Genomic DNA, 15,724 nt, shown 5'->3' with positions numbered 1-15,724 from the left:
CCCAAGCCAAGCAAGCCCTTATAATTGGTATATGGCTTAGGGAGAGCCTAGGCTTTTGATGGAAAGCTGCTAGGACCAGAGGACTTGCTCTCTGGATTAAGACCTGTAGTCAGGCGGTGGTGGCGCACGTCTTTAATCCCAGCAGAGGCAGGTGGATCTCTGAGTTCGAGTCCAGCCTGATCTACAAGAGCTAGCATTCTCTACAGACTTTGGCTGGGTTTCTGAACAGGTAAATGGGTGATAAGTATGGATGTATGCAAAAGCTGCCCATCAATGTCACTCCAATTCCCATCTACACTTCAAAACCAGGGTCTAGTCTCCAGTGATGAGCTTGCTTGTCATTACTCCAGAGGACATTTGCATGTGTCCTGCCCTCTGGGCTGATTGCTTCTGTTGTTAGTGTTCACTAGTCATGCCTTTCTGGATATTCCTGTATCTCCTCTGAACCCCTAGTTTTCACTCATAGGGAACTACTCTAAAAGGTGGTAATCTAGCCGGGCGGTGGTGGCGCACGCCTTTAATCCCAGCACTTGGAAGGCAGAGGCAGGTGGATCTCTGTGAGTTCGAGACCAGCCTGGTCTACAAGAGCTAGTTCCAGGACAGGCTCCAAAGCCACAGAGAAACCCTGTCTTGAAAAAAGGTGGTATCTGACCAAGCCTGGCACACATGCCTGTAATCTCAGCACTCTGGAGGCTGAAGCTAGAGAAGAGCCATGCATTCCAAGCCAGCCTGTGCTACATAGTGAGCCTGTCTCTGCAGATAAAAGGGGCTATCTTCAGGCACAACTTGCTGTGGCTTGAGCATCTCCTCCATGTTGAAACCGTGATAGTAATAAAAGGGTGGGATTCTTCATTGCATTTATTTGAGTGTGAGTATGCACGTGTACATGTGTGTGTGTGCACTAGTCTAGAGAACGACTTACTGGAGTCAGTTCTACTATGTGAGGTCTTGGTGATCAAACTCGGGGTGTAACGCTTGGTGACAAGTACTTTAATCTGCTAAGTCATCTTGCCAGCCCCATGAAGTGGATTAAGGCATTGTGGGTGTTGGGAACCCCTGTGCTGTATGTGCTTGCTCACTCACAGTCCCACCATGTTGCTGAGAGGTGTGAGAGCTATCCTTCTGTGGCTTATGATTTAGCTAGTCTGCAGTAGTCAGTGACAGCAGCATGGAGTCATCTATGTTGGTCCTGGTACAGATACGGACACAGTTACCCAGGGGACACAGTTACCCAGGGTGGCGGCCTCCAGCCCTCTCTTCCTGTTTGTTTTCCATGTTTTTTTGTTTTTTTTACTTTTGTTATTTTTGATGAAGGTTTTCTCTAGGTAGACAGGCTGGCCTTGAATTCACAGAGATCTGCTTGACTCTGCCTCCCAAGTGCTGGGATTAAGTGTGTGCCACCAACACCCGGTCTTGACGTCAATGTTTAATCCCTCATCTAGACCTGTCTATTTCCCTTCCTGAACCCCTCTCAAACCTGTCTCCCTTCTCCACAGGGACATTCCCATCCCTTTAAGGCCACCACCATAAACATGTTTTGTTCCTATCTTTAGCTAGAGAGTGGTGACAGACTCAGTCTGGAGGGAGCAAGCCTGCCTTTTCAGAGACCCCTGCAACCTTCGCAAGCAAACTGAGGACATTGATCCTTCTATATTGAAGTAGGTGTTCCCACCCCACCTCCTGTGCCTGAGATAGAACTTGGACATGTTCATAGCTGATCTCCCCAGATCTTCACTGGTGAATTCTAGTCAAGCATTCTCCCCAACCCACGCCCACTGGTCTTGCTTAGTCTTGCTCCTTATGATATACTCGACATGCAGCAGGCAAAATTGTCTTACAGCCCAAATTTGAGACTCAATGTGGTAATACAAGACTGTAATCTCAACATTCAGGAGGCTAGGTCAGGAAGACTGCCTGGGGATTGAGGCCAGTCGGGCCTATATTTATGTGAGTTTCAGCCCAGCCTGGGCTAGAGCAAGACCCTGTCTCAAAAACCCAAATGCACAAATCTAAACTGGAACCTACCTGTGGCTCTATCTAGGAGTCCAAGACTAGCCTGGGCAATATAGAGACCTAGGTGCAAGGAAGGAAGGAAGGATGGGAGAGAAAGAGAGAAGATGACAAGCTGATGTGGTAGCAAGTCCCTGTAATCTCAGGGTATGGTCAGATGACACAGTAGAATTACCGGAAGTTTCAGGGCATCCTAAGCTACATAATGAGTTTGAGGCCACTTAGGGCTACATAGAAAGACCCGGTCTCAAAAATAAACAAATAAGTAATATAAAACAACCATGCACAACAACGAAAAACAAAACTGGGTGTAGTGACATGTACCTATGACCCCCAAATCTAAAAGGTCGATGATGTTCTGGGCCAGCCTAGTATACAGTGAGCACTTGTCTCCAAAACAAACAAAAACTGTGATCACTTCTGTAATCCAAACTTCTTGAGGGTTGGGGATGTAGCTCAGTGGTAGAGTACTTACTTGCCTCGTGTACACAGGGCTATGGGTTCCACCCCTAGCACCACACAAATAAATATGTTTGAAGACTGGCCTGTAACCTCTCCCTGTAATCCCAAGATGTGAGAGGTAGAGACGAGACAAGATCAGGAATACAAGGTTACCCTTGGCTACACTCTGTGAATCAGCCAGGACTATATAACACCCTATCTCAAGCCTGGTGGTGGTGGCATACGCCTTTAATTCTAGCTCTGGGGAGACAGAGACTGGTGGGTCTCTGTGAGTTCAAGGTCAGTCTAGTCTACTGAGCAAGTTCCAGGACAGGCTCCAAAGCTACAGAGAAACCCTGTCTTGAAAAAAAAAAAAAAGACCCTATCTCAAAAACACATATACTATATACATATACTATATATACACAAACATACACACATACATATTGCCATGGCTCTTGGTTGCTAAATTCCATCTTTACCATATTCTTCCTAGTCACTCATAATGATCCAGCCAAGTGTTCTCTCTTCAACAACTTGAGTATGTGTACAACAGGGTCTTTGTAATTTTGTTTTGTGCTTTATCAAGACAGGGTTTCTCTGTGAATCCCTGGCTATCCTGGAACTTGCTCTGTAGACCAGGCTGGCCTAGAGCTCAGATATCTGCCTATCTCTGCCTTCTGAGTGCTGGGATTTAAGGTGCGTGTCACCATCGCCAGGCTGGAGAGATGATTATTAAAATCACCAATTGCAGCTGGGTGGTGGTAGCACATGCCTTTAATCCCAGCATTTGGGAGGCAGAGGCAAGGCAGGAGGATCTCTGTGAATTTGAGGTCAGCCTAGGACAGGTTCCAAAGCTAAACCCAGGTTCAAGTGCCAGTATCCACATGGCAGCTCACAATCGTCTGTAACTCTACTTCTAGAGGATCCAACGCCTTCTTTCCGGATCTGCAGGCATTGCATGCAGGTGGTGTACGGACATTCAAGTAAGCAAAAAAAAAAAAAAGTCTTTTTCAGGGCAGGGTGGGGAGGTGCTTCCTTAAACCCTTTGTTTCTTTAGAGGCCTGGGTGCCTTCTCCACACTTGTCTTTGTGAGGCTTTGCTACAAGGTCTCCATGTCTTCCTTGATCCTCATTGTAACCCTACGGCCTCACACAGAGAGTCAGCTCAGGTTTTAGTCTGTATTAACTGGTATGGAACCCGGACATGTGCCCAAAGAGCACCACCATCCAGCAGCCCTGGCCAAGTGTGATCCATTGTATGGAATCTGGTGTGAGGATGGCCACTGGTGGGGATACGAGGACACACTCAAAGAAACGGAGGTGCCAGAAGAGTTCTGAATGTGCAAATTCCTTAAGGCAAGGGTTTTTTTTTTTTTTTGGTTTTTCGAGACAGGGTTTCTCTGTGGTTTTGGAGCCTGTCCTGGAACTAGCTCTTGTAGACCAGGCTGGTCTCCAACTCACAGAGATCCGCCTGCCTCTGCCTCCCGAGTGCTGGGATTAAAGGCGTGCGCCACCACCGCCCGGCTAAGGCAAGGGTTTTTAGGACAATTTTTTTTTTTTTTTTTTTTTTTTTTTTTTTGGTTTTTCGAGACAGGTTTTCTCTGTGGCTTTGGAGCCTGTCCTGGAACTAGCTCTGTAGACCAGGCTGGTCTCGAACTCACAGAGATCCGCCTGCCTCTGCCTCCCGAGTGCTGGGATTAAAGGCGTGCGCCACCACCGCCCGGCTAGGACAATTATCAAAAACCAAAAAAAAAAAAAAAAACAAACCAAACAGTGGGATGGTGGTAGCCCACGCCTTTAGTACCAGCATTTAGGAGGAAGAAGCAGGTGGATCTCTGTGAGTTTGAGGCCAGCCTGGTCTACAGAGCTAGTCCCAGGACAGCTAAGGCTGTTATACAAAGAAACCCTGTCTGGAAAAAAAACCAAAAAAGAAAAAAAAGAAAGAAAAAGAAAAATCAAACAGTATCATTATGAAGAAACCTGAAAGGGGTATGTGTAGCTGATTTATAAAAACCCAGAGACAGATTTTGGGGTTCAACCTGAAGGTCAAAAAAGCAAAACAGCCAGCCAGCCATTGGCTCTTGCCTCTACCTCAGTCTGAAATGACGATCCTGCCTCCAGGAATCCTTAGAATGAGACAGAAAGCTGTCTCCTCCCGTCTTATATTCCTCTCTAGTGCACCACTACCATCCATTTTCTATGACAAACTAGTATGGCTACTGGGATTAAAGGTGTGTGTCACCACTGCCTGGTGTGTAAGGCTGACTAGTGGGGTTCTTCACTCTCTGATCTTCAGGCAAGCTTTATTAAAATACAAATGAAATATCACTACAGGGATGGGAGACAAGTAAAGTCTCAGGCCATGCTCTGCTCGCTCCCAAAGCCTGGCTCACTTCTTTCCTTCAAATCCAAATCCAACCATCTTTTGAGTCTCTGCTGTTGGTCCCACAGTGATCCCAGTTTCTCTGAAACCAAATCTATCATCTTCACATGTCCTCCAGCAAATTCTTCATCTTCCAGGTGTTTTCAGGCTCTCCCTCTCCACTCTGTACAACTCAGTCAATAGCGAAAGCTCGTTGCTTGCTGCCTTGGTCCCATGCCAGGATGGTGATATATAAGCACAGGTCTGGTCAGATGCCCATAGGTCTCCTCACTGACTGTATGGTTGAAACCCACAATCTCTTCAGCATATTCTTGGTCCTGTATGATCTAGCTTGCTCATATCCTGTTGCTGACTGCTCCATATACCCTTGTCCTTTTGCTCCAGCTGGCCAGCTAGCCCTTAGTCAGATCCAATCCTTTTTTTTTTTTTTTTTTTTGATTGTTCGAGACAGGGTTTCTCCGTAGCTTTTGGAACTAGCTCTTGTAGACCAGGCTGGCCTTGAACTCACAGAGATCCGCCTGCCTCTGCCTCCCGAGTGCTGGGATTAAAGGCGTGCACCATCATCGCCCGGCCCAATCCATCTTTTTTTTTTTTTAATATTTATTTATTTATTATGTATACAATATTCTGTGTGTATACCTGCAAGCCAGAAGAGGGCACCAGACCCCATTACAGATGGTTGTGAGCCACCATGTGGTTGCTGGGAATTGAACTCAGGACCTTTGGAAGAGCAGGCAATGCTCTTAACCTCTGAGCCATCTCTCCAGCCCCTCCATCTTTTTTTTTTGAAACAGGATCTCACTATGTAGTGAGACAGGAACCTTACCATGATCAAGATGGCCTCTAACTCAGAGATCAGCCTGCCTCTGTCCTCTGGTGCTGGGACAAAAGTCATGTGCCACCACACCTGGCCACGTTCTTTTTGTTTTCAGTGCTGGTGTCCTATCTGATCTATATACTGACATTTTCTGTTGGACTGCTTAGAGATACCAGGGCCTGACAATTCACTTACATCCTTTGAGGTCTTCTCCTGCCCACCTTGGGAATTATGTAAATCTCTTTCCTTTTTGTTTTTTGGTTTTTTTTTGGTTTTTCGAGACAGGGTTTCTCTGTGGCTTTGGAGCCTGTCCTGGAACTAGCTCTTGTAGACCAGGCTGGTCTCGAACTCACAGAGATTCACCTGCCTCTGCCTCCCAAGTGCTGGGATTAAAGGCGTGCGCCACCACCGCCAGGCGAAGAACAATTTTTAAAAAAGAAAATGTTGTGAAGTTTGTAATGACGGTGAGGACACTATAAAGAATCACTTAAAAATAGAGGGAAAAACAGAACAGCTAGTGCTGGAGAGATGGCTCAGCCTTTAAAGGCTAGGCTCACAACCAAAAGGACAAGCGTTTGGTTCTCAACACCCACACCCACAGCTGTTTCTCTAGTTTAGAAAAGAGAGAGAGAAAACTGAAGTAACAACTAATTGGTATGATGACACCACAGTACTGTAACGCCCGCACGCAGGAGGCTGAGGCAGGATGGGCTACATAAGGAGACCATGTGTCAACGGAGTAAAAAAAAAAAAAAAGCCAGGTGGTGGTGGCACACGCCTTTAATCCTAGCACTCGGGAGGCAGAGGCAGGTGGATCTCTGTGAGTTCGAGACCAGCCTGGTCTACAAGAGCTAGTTCCAGGACAGGCTCCAAAACCACAGAGAAACCCTGTCTCGAAAAACCAAAACAAACAAACAAACAAACAAATCAAAGCCAACACAAGTTAAGATTTACCAGGCACCTGAGGTAAGAGTCTCTTACACACTGATTTCCATGTTAGCTTCTGTTTTGTTTCTGAGACAGGGTCTTACTGTGTAGCACTAGAAGTATTTATGGAGGGCTGGAGAGATGGCTCAGAGGTTAAGAGCACTGACTGTTCTTCCAGAGGTTCTGAGTTCAATTCCCAGCAACCACATGGTGGCTCTCAACCATCCGTAATGAGATCTGGTGCCCTCTTCTGGCCTGCAGGGATATATGCAGGAAGGACCTTGTATACCCAATTAATAAATAAATCTTTAAAAAAAAAAGAAGTATTTATGGAGACCAGGCTGGCCTCAGCTCACAGAGATCCTCCTGCTGTGATAAAAGGTGTGGCGTGGTAGTCTTCACAATGCGATAGAGACTATCATTATGGAGGAAACAAGAGACACAAGAAGCTCTTTCGCCTAGCCCAACCAGTTAAGCTCAAACTAACGCGTGGTTTTAACTGCTTCGAAGTATTCTACCAACCGACCCCCATAAATGTCTGAAGACTGAAGAGCCAATGATGGTTTCAAAGTATGTGATTTCGGAGTCTGATCTTATCTGAAGGGAGAGGACTATCACACACGTCCCAAGGTAGCAGACACGGCCACCTACACGTGAGCGCAAATCTAAACACCTCGGTGGTTGAGAAAAGGACCTTTCCTCCGGGAGGTAAGGAGGCGCGAGCAGGAGAAAGGCACGCCCAGCGGAGCAGCATTGAGTGTAGGCAGAGCCTGGCCCGTGCCAAGCAGGCTGTCTATGAGAGGTGGAAGGGTCCAGCGTGGGCTCCGGAAGCAGGAAAGGCGAGCAGGTGTGGGATCTAAATTCGGAGGAGGGCGGGGAACGCGCTCCGCTCAAAAGGGCGCAGCTCGCGCTCGGCAGTGGACCCTCTGCCCTCAGCTTTTCTCGGGTCGGAGGCCTAGGGTGGCCCACCCAGAGACCCTGAGCACGAATTTAGAGCGGCCCCTCCTCAGGGCTCTCTGCCCTGAGCGCCTAGCTGCACCCCACTACAAGCCCATTCTCCTCACACAAGTGACGGCATGCCTCGGGGTCAAAGTGGGGAGCGGCCGGGGAGCCCCGCGTGAAGGGCGGGGGTGCCTGGGCCGGAAGGCGTCCCAGGCTCGGCTGGGAGCCGGCGCTCTCTTTCGACGCCACCCCGTTGCCTCCGCCCCCGAGCCGGCCGGGACGGCACCAAGTCTCCGCCCCTGGCGCACCGCGCACCTCACCTTGAACGCTGCTCCACCCACCTCTAGCCTATTGGGCCGCTTGGGCCGAGGGGACCCGGCGATTGGCCGGGCTCGGCCACGGAGGCCCCGCCCACCGCCCCGCCCCAGTTCCCGTCCGCCGGTACTTTGGACGGCGGCGTGGCGCCCCTCCTCCCCTCCCGGTCCCCGCCCCCTGGAGCAAATGCTGCCGAGCTGCGGCCGCGGGGCAGATGCACGCGCTCGGGCCCTTCTAGCAAGCGCGAGCAGTCGCTGGGCGCGCGAAAGCGAAAGGAGGAAGAGGAAGGGAGGGCGAGGGCGGGGTATTGAGGAGGGGCGGGAGGAGGAAGAGGAGGAGGTTGCAGCGCGCTCGCGCCTGGCCTCGCGCCCGCGCCGAGGGAGGGGGGAAAGGGGCGCGCGCGCGCACGCTCGCGTCCTCGCTCGCTCCATCCATCCTCCGGTCGCGGCACGCGCGCGCGCTCCGGGCTCGCGCCGCACCCCCCGCCCGGGAGAGGCGGGCTGGAGTGGGGGGCGGGGGGAGGGGCGCGCGGACGGCGCGCGGACTGCGCGCGGGCGGGGTGAGGTGAGGAGGAGGAGGCGGCGACGGGACGAGAAGGGAGGGGAAGGGGCCATGGCCGCCCGGTGAGGCGGCGAGGCGGGGGGGCAGCCCGACCCCCCGGCCCCGGCCCCGGGCCCCGGGGAGAGGCGAGGACGGACCGACGGACATGGGGCTCCGGAGCAGCCGCCGCCGCCGCCGCCGCCGGAGGACGCGGCCCTGAGAGGCCGCCGGGCCCCGGCGCGGCCCCCCGGGCGGGGTGAGTACGGAACGGGGACGGGGGAGGGGCCTGCGGGGGGCGGGGGGCGGGGCCCGAGGCGGGGCTTGGGCCCCCTCCCCCCAGGTCTGGGTCAGCGCCCCTTCCCCTCCCCCCGGGCCGACGCGGAAACGCCCGGCTTTCCCCGGCTTCCCGGCCGGGCCGGGGCCCCCCGGTCTCCCCCTGGCTGGGTCCTCTTTGGGCGGGGCAGGGCCGGCCGGGGAGGGGGCGCGGGGCCTTTGTTAGGGAGCCAGGCCCCAGCCCCCGGGACAATAGAGACACCCTCCCGGACTCCTTTCCCCGGCCGGTCCGGGCTCTGGGCTGGCGGCGACCGAGAGGGGTCGGGACGCATCCCACTCTGCCTACTCTCTGGGGTCGGTCTGTCCCGGCCCGCCGCCGGCCTTGGGCGGCTCGGCTCTCCTCCCCCCAGTCGGTATGATGCAGCAGCAGTGCCGCAAGGACGGGAGAAGAGCCGCGGCACGGCCTGCTACCCTTCCCAGTGCCCCTGGCTCATTTGTCAGTCCCCACCCCACTCGAGGCCGGCAGCGTCTTAAACTCGTACCCACCGTTCAGTGGGGCCCCGAACTGTGGGCGCTGTTTCTGAATCCTACGGTGGGGATTTCTGGACTTTGGGGCTCTTGGAGAGACTTCCGGGCTGGTCCTGAGGGAGGGAGGGTGCGATCTAAAAGAACAGGTAAGGGGAGTGCCCACTCCTCGCGTGCTTGCCACGGGGCTCTCCTCTGCTGTTCGCGATGGCTGGAAATGCCCTTCGCCTGTAGGCTTCTGTGGGCTCTGTACCTCTCGTAGAGTGGCAGGCTTATTTTAAGAGAAGACACTGAGGTGAAGGTTGTAGGGTCTTAGGGCCATTCCTACTTCTGGTAGCAGTACCCCCCCAAGTGGACATCCTGGCTGAAAGCAGAGGTGACTCCGAGAGCCCTTAGGGGAAAGGGGGGTTGTCTTGAGGAGTCTGTGCAGTTCTTTGCCACACCCTGTGGGTTTGCTTTGAGGCCTTAGAGTTCCTTCTCCTCCCCCTGCTGCATTGCACCATGGGTATCAAAGAGGGGTTTGAGTTTTGGGTACCTGGGATGAGCTGCTGCCTCCTATAGACCCAGAGTCTGATTGGCAGTACAGTTCAGGGCCTGAGCTTAGGCCTGGGAAGGACTAGGCCACCTCTGGTTTTCAGGCCCTGAAAACCATCAGACTTAGAGATCCGGGGCCTTGGGGAGGGAGACTCTCTGATGCCAGGATTAAGCCCTGGGCTCGGAGGTGGGGAGGGGAGGTGGCAGTCTTTGGAGGTGTCTTGGACTCACACCAACACCCCCACCTCCATGTGTGCAGCCGTGTTGCCGCCCGCTGTGCTATGAGCAGTCAGAGCGCCGTCTCCACAAGAGTTTACAAATGAAAATGGAGGAAATGTCTTTGTCTGGCCTGGATAACAGCAAACTAGAGGTGAGGGCTCCCCCACGTGTGCCTCTAGTTCTTTCTCTTGATGTCTCTGCGTCGCTGTATCTGGCATCTATGTCAAAGAGGAATTTGGGTAGTCAGCCTTGTTCCTGAGAGGGAATAACCAGCTGAAAAGACCCAAGGATCTGGGAGGAAGAAAGAACTGGAAAAATCAAGGTGGGGAAAGTGGCAAAGAAAGCAGCTTGCTTGGTCAGGCCAGGATATTTGGTTGGTGAGAGTTTTTCAGTCCAGGGGGGGTGCCACCCTTGTGACCATGGATGTTCTCTCCTGGGGCCCAGGCCATCGCTCAGGAGATATATGCGGACCTGGTCGAGGATTCTTGTTTGGGATTCTGCTTTGAGGTACACCGGGCTGTCAAGTGCGGCTACTTCTTCCTGGATGATACAGATCCTGATAGCATGAAGGATTTTGGTGAGCTTCAGGGTGGAAGGAGAGTGGTCTAATTCTGCCCAGGGTGGGGAGGTGGGGGTAGGAGGGGTGAGACTCAGAGGGTTTCCTAGAAACTGCCCTAGATGCAGAGCCTGGAGCTCCTGTGAGCTTAGGCAGGGATGAGTTTAAAGAAGACATGGGACCCTGGCGAGAACAAGAGGAGGGTACCCTGCCTGCTCTGATCGCCACGCCTCTCCTGCCCCCAGAGATCGTGGACCAGCCTGGGTTGGACATCTTTGGACAGGTTTTCAACCAGTGGAAGAGCAAGGAGTGTGTTTGCCCCAATTGCAGTCGCAGTATTGCTGCGTCCCGCTTTGCCCCCCACCTGGAGAAGTGCCTGGGAATGGGTCGGAACAGCAGCCGAATCGCCAACCGTCGGTGAGAGCTCTTTGCTGCCTGCACCAGCGATACACATCGTATGCAGTCTGTACCGCGGTGTAGTCCCATGGGGCAGGTGTAAGGTGCAGAGGGTAGGCTGTATTTGGGCCTCAGATACTTCTCTGTAAAATAACGTGCAAATTGGTGGTAACCTTGACCTTTTCTCTTCTCACCTCTGGGCAGGATTGCCAATAGCAACAATATGAACAAGTCTGAGAGTGACCAAGAAGACAATGATGACATCAATGACAATGACTGGTCCTATGGCTCAGAGAAGAAAGGTGTTTGGGGCTCTGGGGCAGCCTGGGAGAAACGGGTGAAGTGGGAAAGTTAGAGCATATATTTGCCATAAACTCTTTTGATGATGAGGGAAGAATGTAGTTTTTAAAAATATGGAAGTGTTGAAACCGAGAACTTCAAATAACCGTGTTCTTTGTTCTGTTGTTCCCCCAGCCAAGAAGAGAAAATCAGACAAGGTGAGAGCCGGGGCGAGCCTGGGGGAAGTTTGGGTGAAGGACAGATAACCCTCCCTTTTGGGCAGGGAGTGCTCAGGTCTTTTTACTCAAGTGTGATGTCACTGGGCGGAGGGGGCGCTCTCTGGGATTGGGAATAAGGATCAGGGGAGCTCCCTCTGACGGGAGGGAGGGAGGGAATGTAGGCAGACAGGCCTGTTCCCGGGAGGAATAGTATGAGTTTGAGGTTGTTGCTTTGTCAAATCTTTTTTCCTTCCCTGGGTTCTCGGCTCCCCCTTATCGTTGCCCTTTCCCCAAAGCTATGGTATCTCCCATTCCAGAACCCTAATTCCCCTCGAAGATCCAAGTCTTTAAAACACAAAAATGGTAAGTGGGGCTAGACCAACAGGGGCACTGCTAGCTGTATCGTCACAGGGCTGGTAGTGGGGGTGGGAGGGAGGGCCTGTGAGTCTTCTGTCACCCCCACTTCCTCTCTGGTTATTTTCAGGGTTCTCTGTCTGTACCTCTGCATCAAACACCCTTCCCCTTCTTTTTTCTTCTTCAGGGGAACTTAGCAACTCTGATCCTTTTAAGGTGAGTAGAAGCTCCTTTTTATGCCTCTTCTCATTGCCCTTGGGAGGTGACTGGGATTTAGGCAAGGGAGGTCAGGACGCTGACAACTAGAAATGGTTGTGGGGCTGTTTGAGTCTTGGGTGTTCATGTGCTTTGTGGGTCCCATCTCCTTGTCCATATGCAGGTAGGTTGGAGGGACTCTTAGCATACAGAATGGAGGCAGGGATGAGAGGGACCGAGTCTCCATTCCCACCCCTTTCCTACCTGTTCTCTTTGTTTCTAAACTTCTCTGATCTGTACCTCTGGTTCTCTCACAGTATAGCAACTCAACTGGGATCAGCTATGAGACCCTGGGGCCAGAAGAGCTACGGAGCCTACTCACCACGGTGTGTGATTGGAAAGGGGGGAGGTTAGGCTTGGGCTGGGCAGTGGGTAAAAGGACCCTGAAAGACACAAGTGACATAGCAGCTGGAGCCATAGCTTTCTCTGAGAGTGGGCTCCCTGTTCCACCTGCTCTGGGGCTGGTTTCTACTTGGACAGTTTAGCATTGGCACAGCATCTAGCGTTTGGAGTAGGCCCCCTACCCTCCTTTCAGCTTATGTTCCTTTTCCAGCAATGTGGAGTGATTTCTGAACATACCAAGAAGATGTGCACAAGGTGAGCACAGAAACTAAAAGGGGGGCTGATCCCGTGGGCATGGGTCGGGAGTACCCCTGGATTTGAGCAATGGGCCATCATTCTTAACCTTCCCTTCATCTAATAGACCTTTCTTACTAGGCCACCATCTGGGGATTCACCACTGACTCTTTCCCTGTCCCTCCAGCTTCTGCTCCACCTGAGTTCCTGAAGTCCTTTCCTGCCTTGTCAGGGTCTGATCATTCTGTCCCCACCAGGTCACTACGCTGTCCCCAGCACACAGATGAACAGAGGCGAACCGTACGGATATATTTCCTTGGGCCCTCAGCGTAAGTTAACTTTCCATATGGGTGGTGGGTTAGGTTGGTGGTCTCTTTCCCTAACGTTTCTTTGACTCCTCTCTTTCCAGCGTCCTTCCAGAGGTCGAGAGTTCCTTGGATAATGACAGCTTTGACATGACTGACAGCCAGGCCCTCATCAGCCGACTTCAGTGGGATGGCTCTTCTGATCTCTCACCTTCTGATTCAGGCTCCTCCAAGACTAGTGAAAATCAAGGATGGGGTCTAGGTATACAGTGCCAATTGATCTCAGGGGCTTTGGGCAGTGGGGCGCCGCCTCTCCCTTCATCATTCCATTCTCATCTCTTGGGCCTCCTCCTCTGTAGGTACCAACAGCTCTGAATCACGGAAAACCAAGAAAAAGAAATCCCATCTGAGCTTGGTAGGGACTGCCTCCGGCCTGGGCTCCAACAAGAAGAAAAAGCCAAAGCCACCGGCTCCCCCAACGCCCAGCATCTATGATGACATCAACTGACTTGGGTGCAAGGGATAGCCTTTGGCTGAGAGAGCACTCTCTCCCGACCCCCACCCAGGCAGCATAGCCTGGCATATGGACAGCTGCTGGGGGTTTGGGCTTGGGAAGCTTGGTGGGCCAGGCAGGCAGAGGATCCAGTTATGTGCCCCTGGGGGGTGTCAGGGTCCTCTGCAACGAAGCATGACCCCTCGGCGTGCAGGACTCAGACCTGGACATATTATGCCTTGGACATAAGTTTGGTGGGGAGGTGGTTTTCCTATTTATTCTGTGAGTTACTGGATGTCCAGCTAGGCTGGGGGCCTGACATGGGCACTGTGCCAGGGCACTGCCTGCTTCCCACCCCAGGAACTGGACTAAGCCCTGCCGAGGGGCATTATGGCTACCCAGGTGGCTTTGGTTTGGAAGCTGAGCCCAGAGGGGGCCTCCCCTGGCTGCCCTCAGCAATGTGAATGGGTCCGGTGCTTGGCGCTGAGGGGCAGGGCTGGTGTGTCCTGTCTGTGTGCAGAGTCCTATCAGATGTCCCCAGTCCCCGGGGTCAGCAGGCAGAGTGCTGTCTGCTGAGGTGGGCGTTCAGAACTGCCTCACAGGGGCAGCCCTTTCCCCTCAGTCCCCATGGGCCTCCTTGGCAGCAGGAGCTGTCCTTTGTTGTTGGGTGCCAGGAAAGGGCCTCCAGCCTCTACAGCTTCAAGGAATGGGAACGGGAGGGTAGGAAGAGGGAGCCTGTATCAGAGTGGCCCCCTGCCCTCCCTGCCCCAGGGCTGTGAGGACAGCCCAGGTGAGAGGGACGGTGCTGCTTTATTTGAAATGTTTCTTACCTCATTCCCTGCCCCAGGAAGGGGCCCAGCCTCACCCTCCTGGGGTGGCCCGTGTTCTCCCTCCCATCCTGCCCCCCCCCCCCGCCCTGCCCTGCTGGGGCAGCCTAAGTTCCCAGCTGCTGCTTGCCGCCCCTTCCACCTTGACCAGCTTTGGTTCCTCTCAGTGCTCCTGCCTCTAAAAGCCTGCCCTGTTCCCCTCCTCCCTTGCCGCTTTTAAGTTATTTATTCTGTACTTGTGGTTTGGGGCTCTGAGGAAAAACCCTAATCTTGTGCCTCTCTCCCTTTGCTAGGAATAGGGTGGGATGAGAAGGTAGTCTCTGCCCTGGGTTGTCAGTGGAGATTGGGGGATACTGTTGCCCCTCTGTGGGACTGTCATGACTGTCATGCCTGGCTTACATCCTCAAGAGATGTACTGTCACCTCCCAAGTAGGTGGTATCATGCCTTCGAACTGAGCTGGAGTACCTGGGTATGGGCTAGAAGAGTACAGCTGACTGACAGGGATGGGATTGACCCTGAGCCACTTTTTCTGGCACTTGCTATACATGTCCCCTCTCTTCCCAGGAGGAGCTACTCCCATGTTGGGTAGCAAGTACCCAGGACTGGTTGGACTGATTTGGTTAGGGACCCTAGAGGGTTAAGGGAACAACAGAGCTAGGGTTGCATCTGGAACCCCAGTCTCCCCCTGGGGTGGTTCTGATTGTGGCTGATGCCTGGTTACAAATTGGTTTTTAACCCAAGCATTGTGATTATTTTTTAAAAAGTCAAACCAATTTTGGCAGGAGTTAGAATAAATCCTGGAGCCTGGGCTCCTCTGTCCTTGGCCCTCTACAGCCTTCTCCCTTGAGGGGGAACTAGAGGGGGAGAGAAGGTTCTCGGCTGCCCTCAAGCACAGTCTTGGGAGCCTGCTGAAGGTCGGGGGTGGGGGGGGCAGCCCAGGCTACCATCCCTTTGGAGATTTAGCTGCAGCTCAAGCCAACTCACTCTGCTCTCCCACCTCTCCCTCTCTCCTCTGGTTGGAGGGAGTAGTTTGGGAACTGGTTTGTCCACAAAAACTTCCCTATTGTTCCTTGGCTCACCCTCAGGGCAGAGCCCCCTGCCCAGGCTGGGTAAGAGATGGGCTTGGTCCAGCAGGGACCCTGAGGGAACAAACCCCTTCCTTCTGGGGAGTATGCCCCCCCTACCATGTAGTTGAGCAGGGGCTAGGAACTCCCCACTCCCTCTAACAGCAGGCTGTGTGGGTTTCAATTCCCATCCTCCCCACCCTGGCTAGGTGTCGTCCACCTTGTATCCTATCATGTGTCTGAGTGTGTGTGGGGGATTCTGTACTAATTTCCATGGCCGGTGGCTTTTCCTTCCATGCATCACTCCCCCCCGCATGCCCAGGGGCCACCCGCCTGGCATTACCGCATGCTGGGGTCATTGGGGGAGGGGGGTGGGGCTCACGCTGTCCTGTGGTCTTGAGATTTTTATTTTTGCATATGTAATCCATCCTGTACAGGTAGCTAACTTTGTAAACGCTGTGTATTCCCTCTG

General features: G+C 53.1%; 1 protein-coding gene across 5 annotated transcripts; it reads left to right on the top strand.

The window, feature by feature from the left end:
• The first annotated feature begins 8,162 nt into the window (after window positions 1-8,162).
• Window positions 8,163-15,649, top strand: Atxn7l3 (ataxin 7 like 3). 5 transcript variants are annotated; one of them, XM_057774242.1, is made up of 13 exons: window positions 8,163-8,633; window positions 9,969-10,079; window positions 10,373-10,505; window positions 10,730-10,901; window positions 11,085-11,182; window positions 11,355-11,377; window positions 11,674-11,740; window positions 11,862-11,947; window positions 12,244-12,312; window positions 12,540-12,583; window positions 12,820-12,891; window positions 12,972-13,129; window positions 13,227-15,649. In XM_057774242.1, the coding sequence occupies exons 2-13, from the start codon at window positions 10,029-10,031 to the stop codon at window positions 13,373-13,375; spliced, it is 1,122 nt and encodes a 373-aa protein (XP_057630225.1). In that variant the 5' UTR covers window positions 8,163-8,633; window positions 9,969-10,028; the 3' UTR covers window positions 13,376-15,649. The 5 variants fall into 5 exon arrangements, with proteins under 5 accessions (XP_057630225.1, XP_057630228.1, XP_057630227.1 ...); XM_057774245.1 differs by having other exon boundaries at window positions 8,165-8,633; window positions 11,919-11,947; XM_057774244.1 differs by having other exon boundaries at window positions 8,166-8,633; window positions 11,695-11,740.
• Window positions 15,650-15,724: the final 75 nt, after the last annotated feature.

The sequence above is a fragment of the Chionomys nivalis genome, chromosome 7 (assembly GCF_950005125.1).
Source record: "Chionomys nivalis chromosome 7, mChiNiv1.1, whole genome shotgun sequence".
In the NCBI taxonomy this organism is placed as follows: domain Eukaryota; kingdom Metazoa; phylum Chordata; class Mammalia; order Rodentia; family Cricetidae; genus Chionomys; species Chionomys nivalis.
The sequence above is the reverse complement of the archived record's forward strand: the minus strand, read 5'-3'. Positions and strand labels throughout refer to the sequence as shown.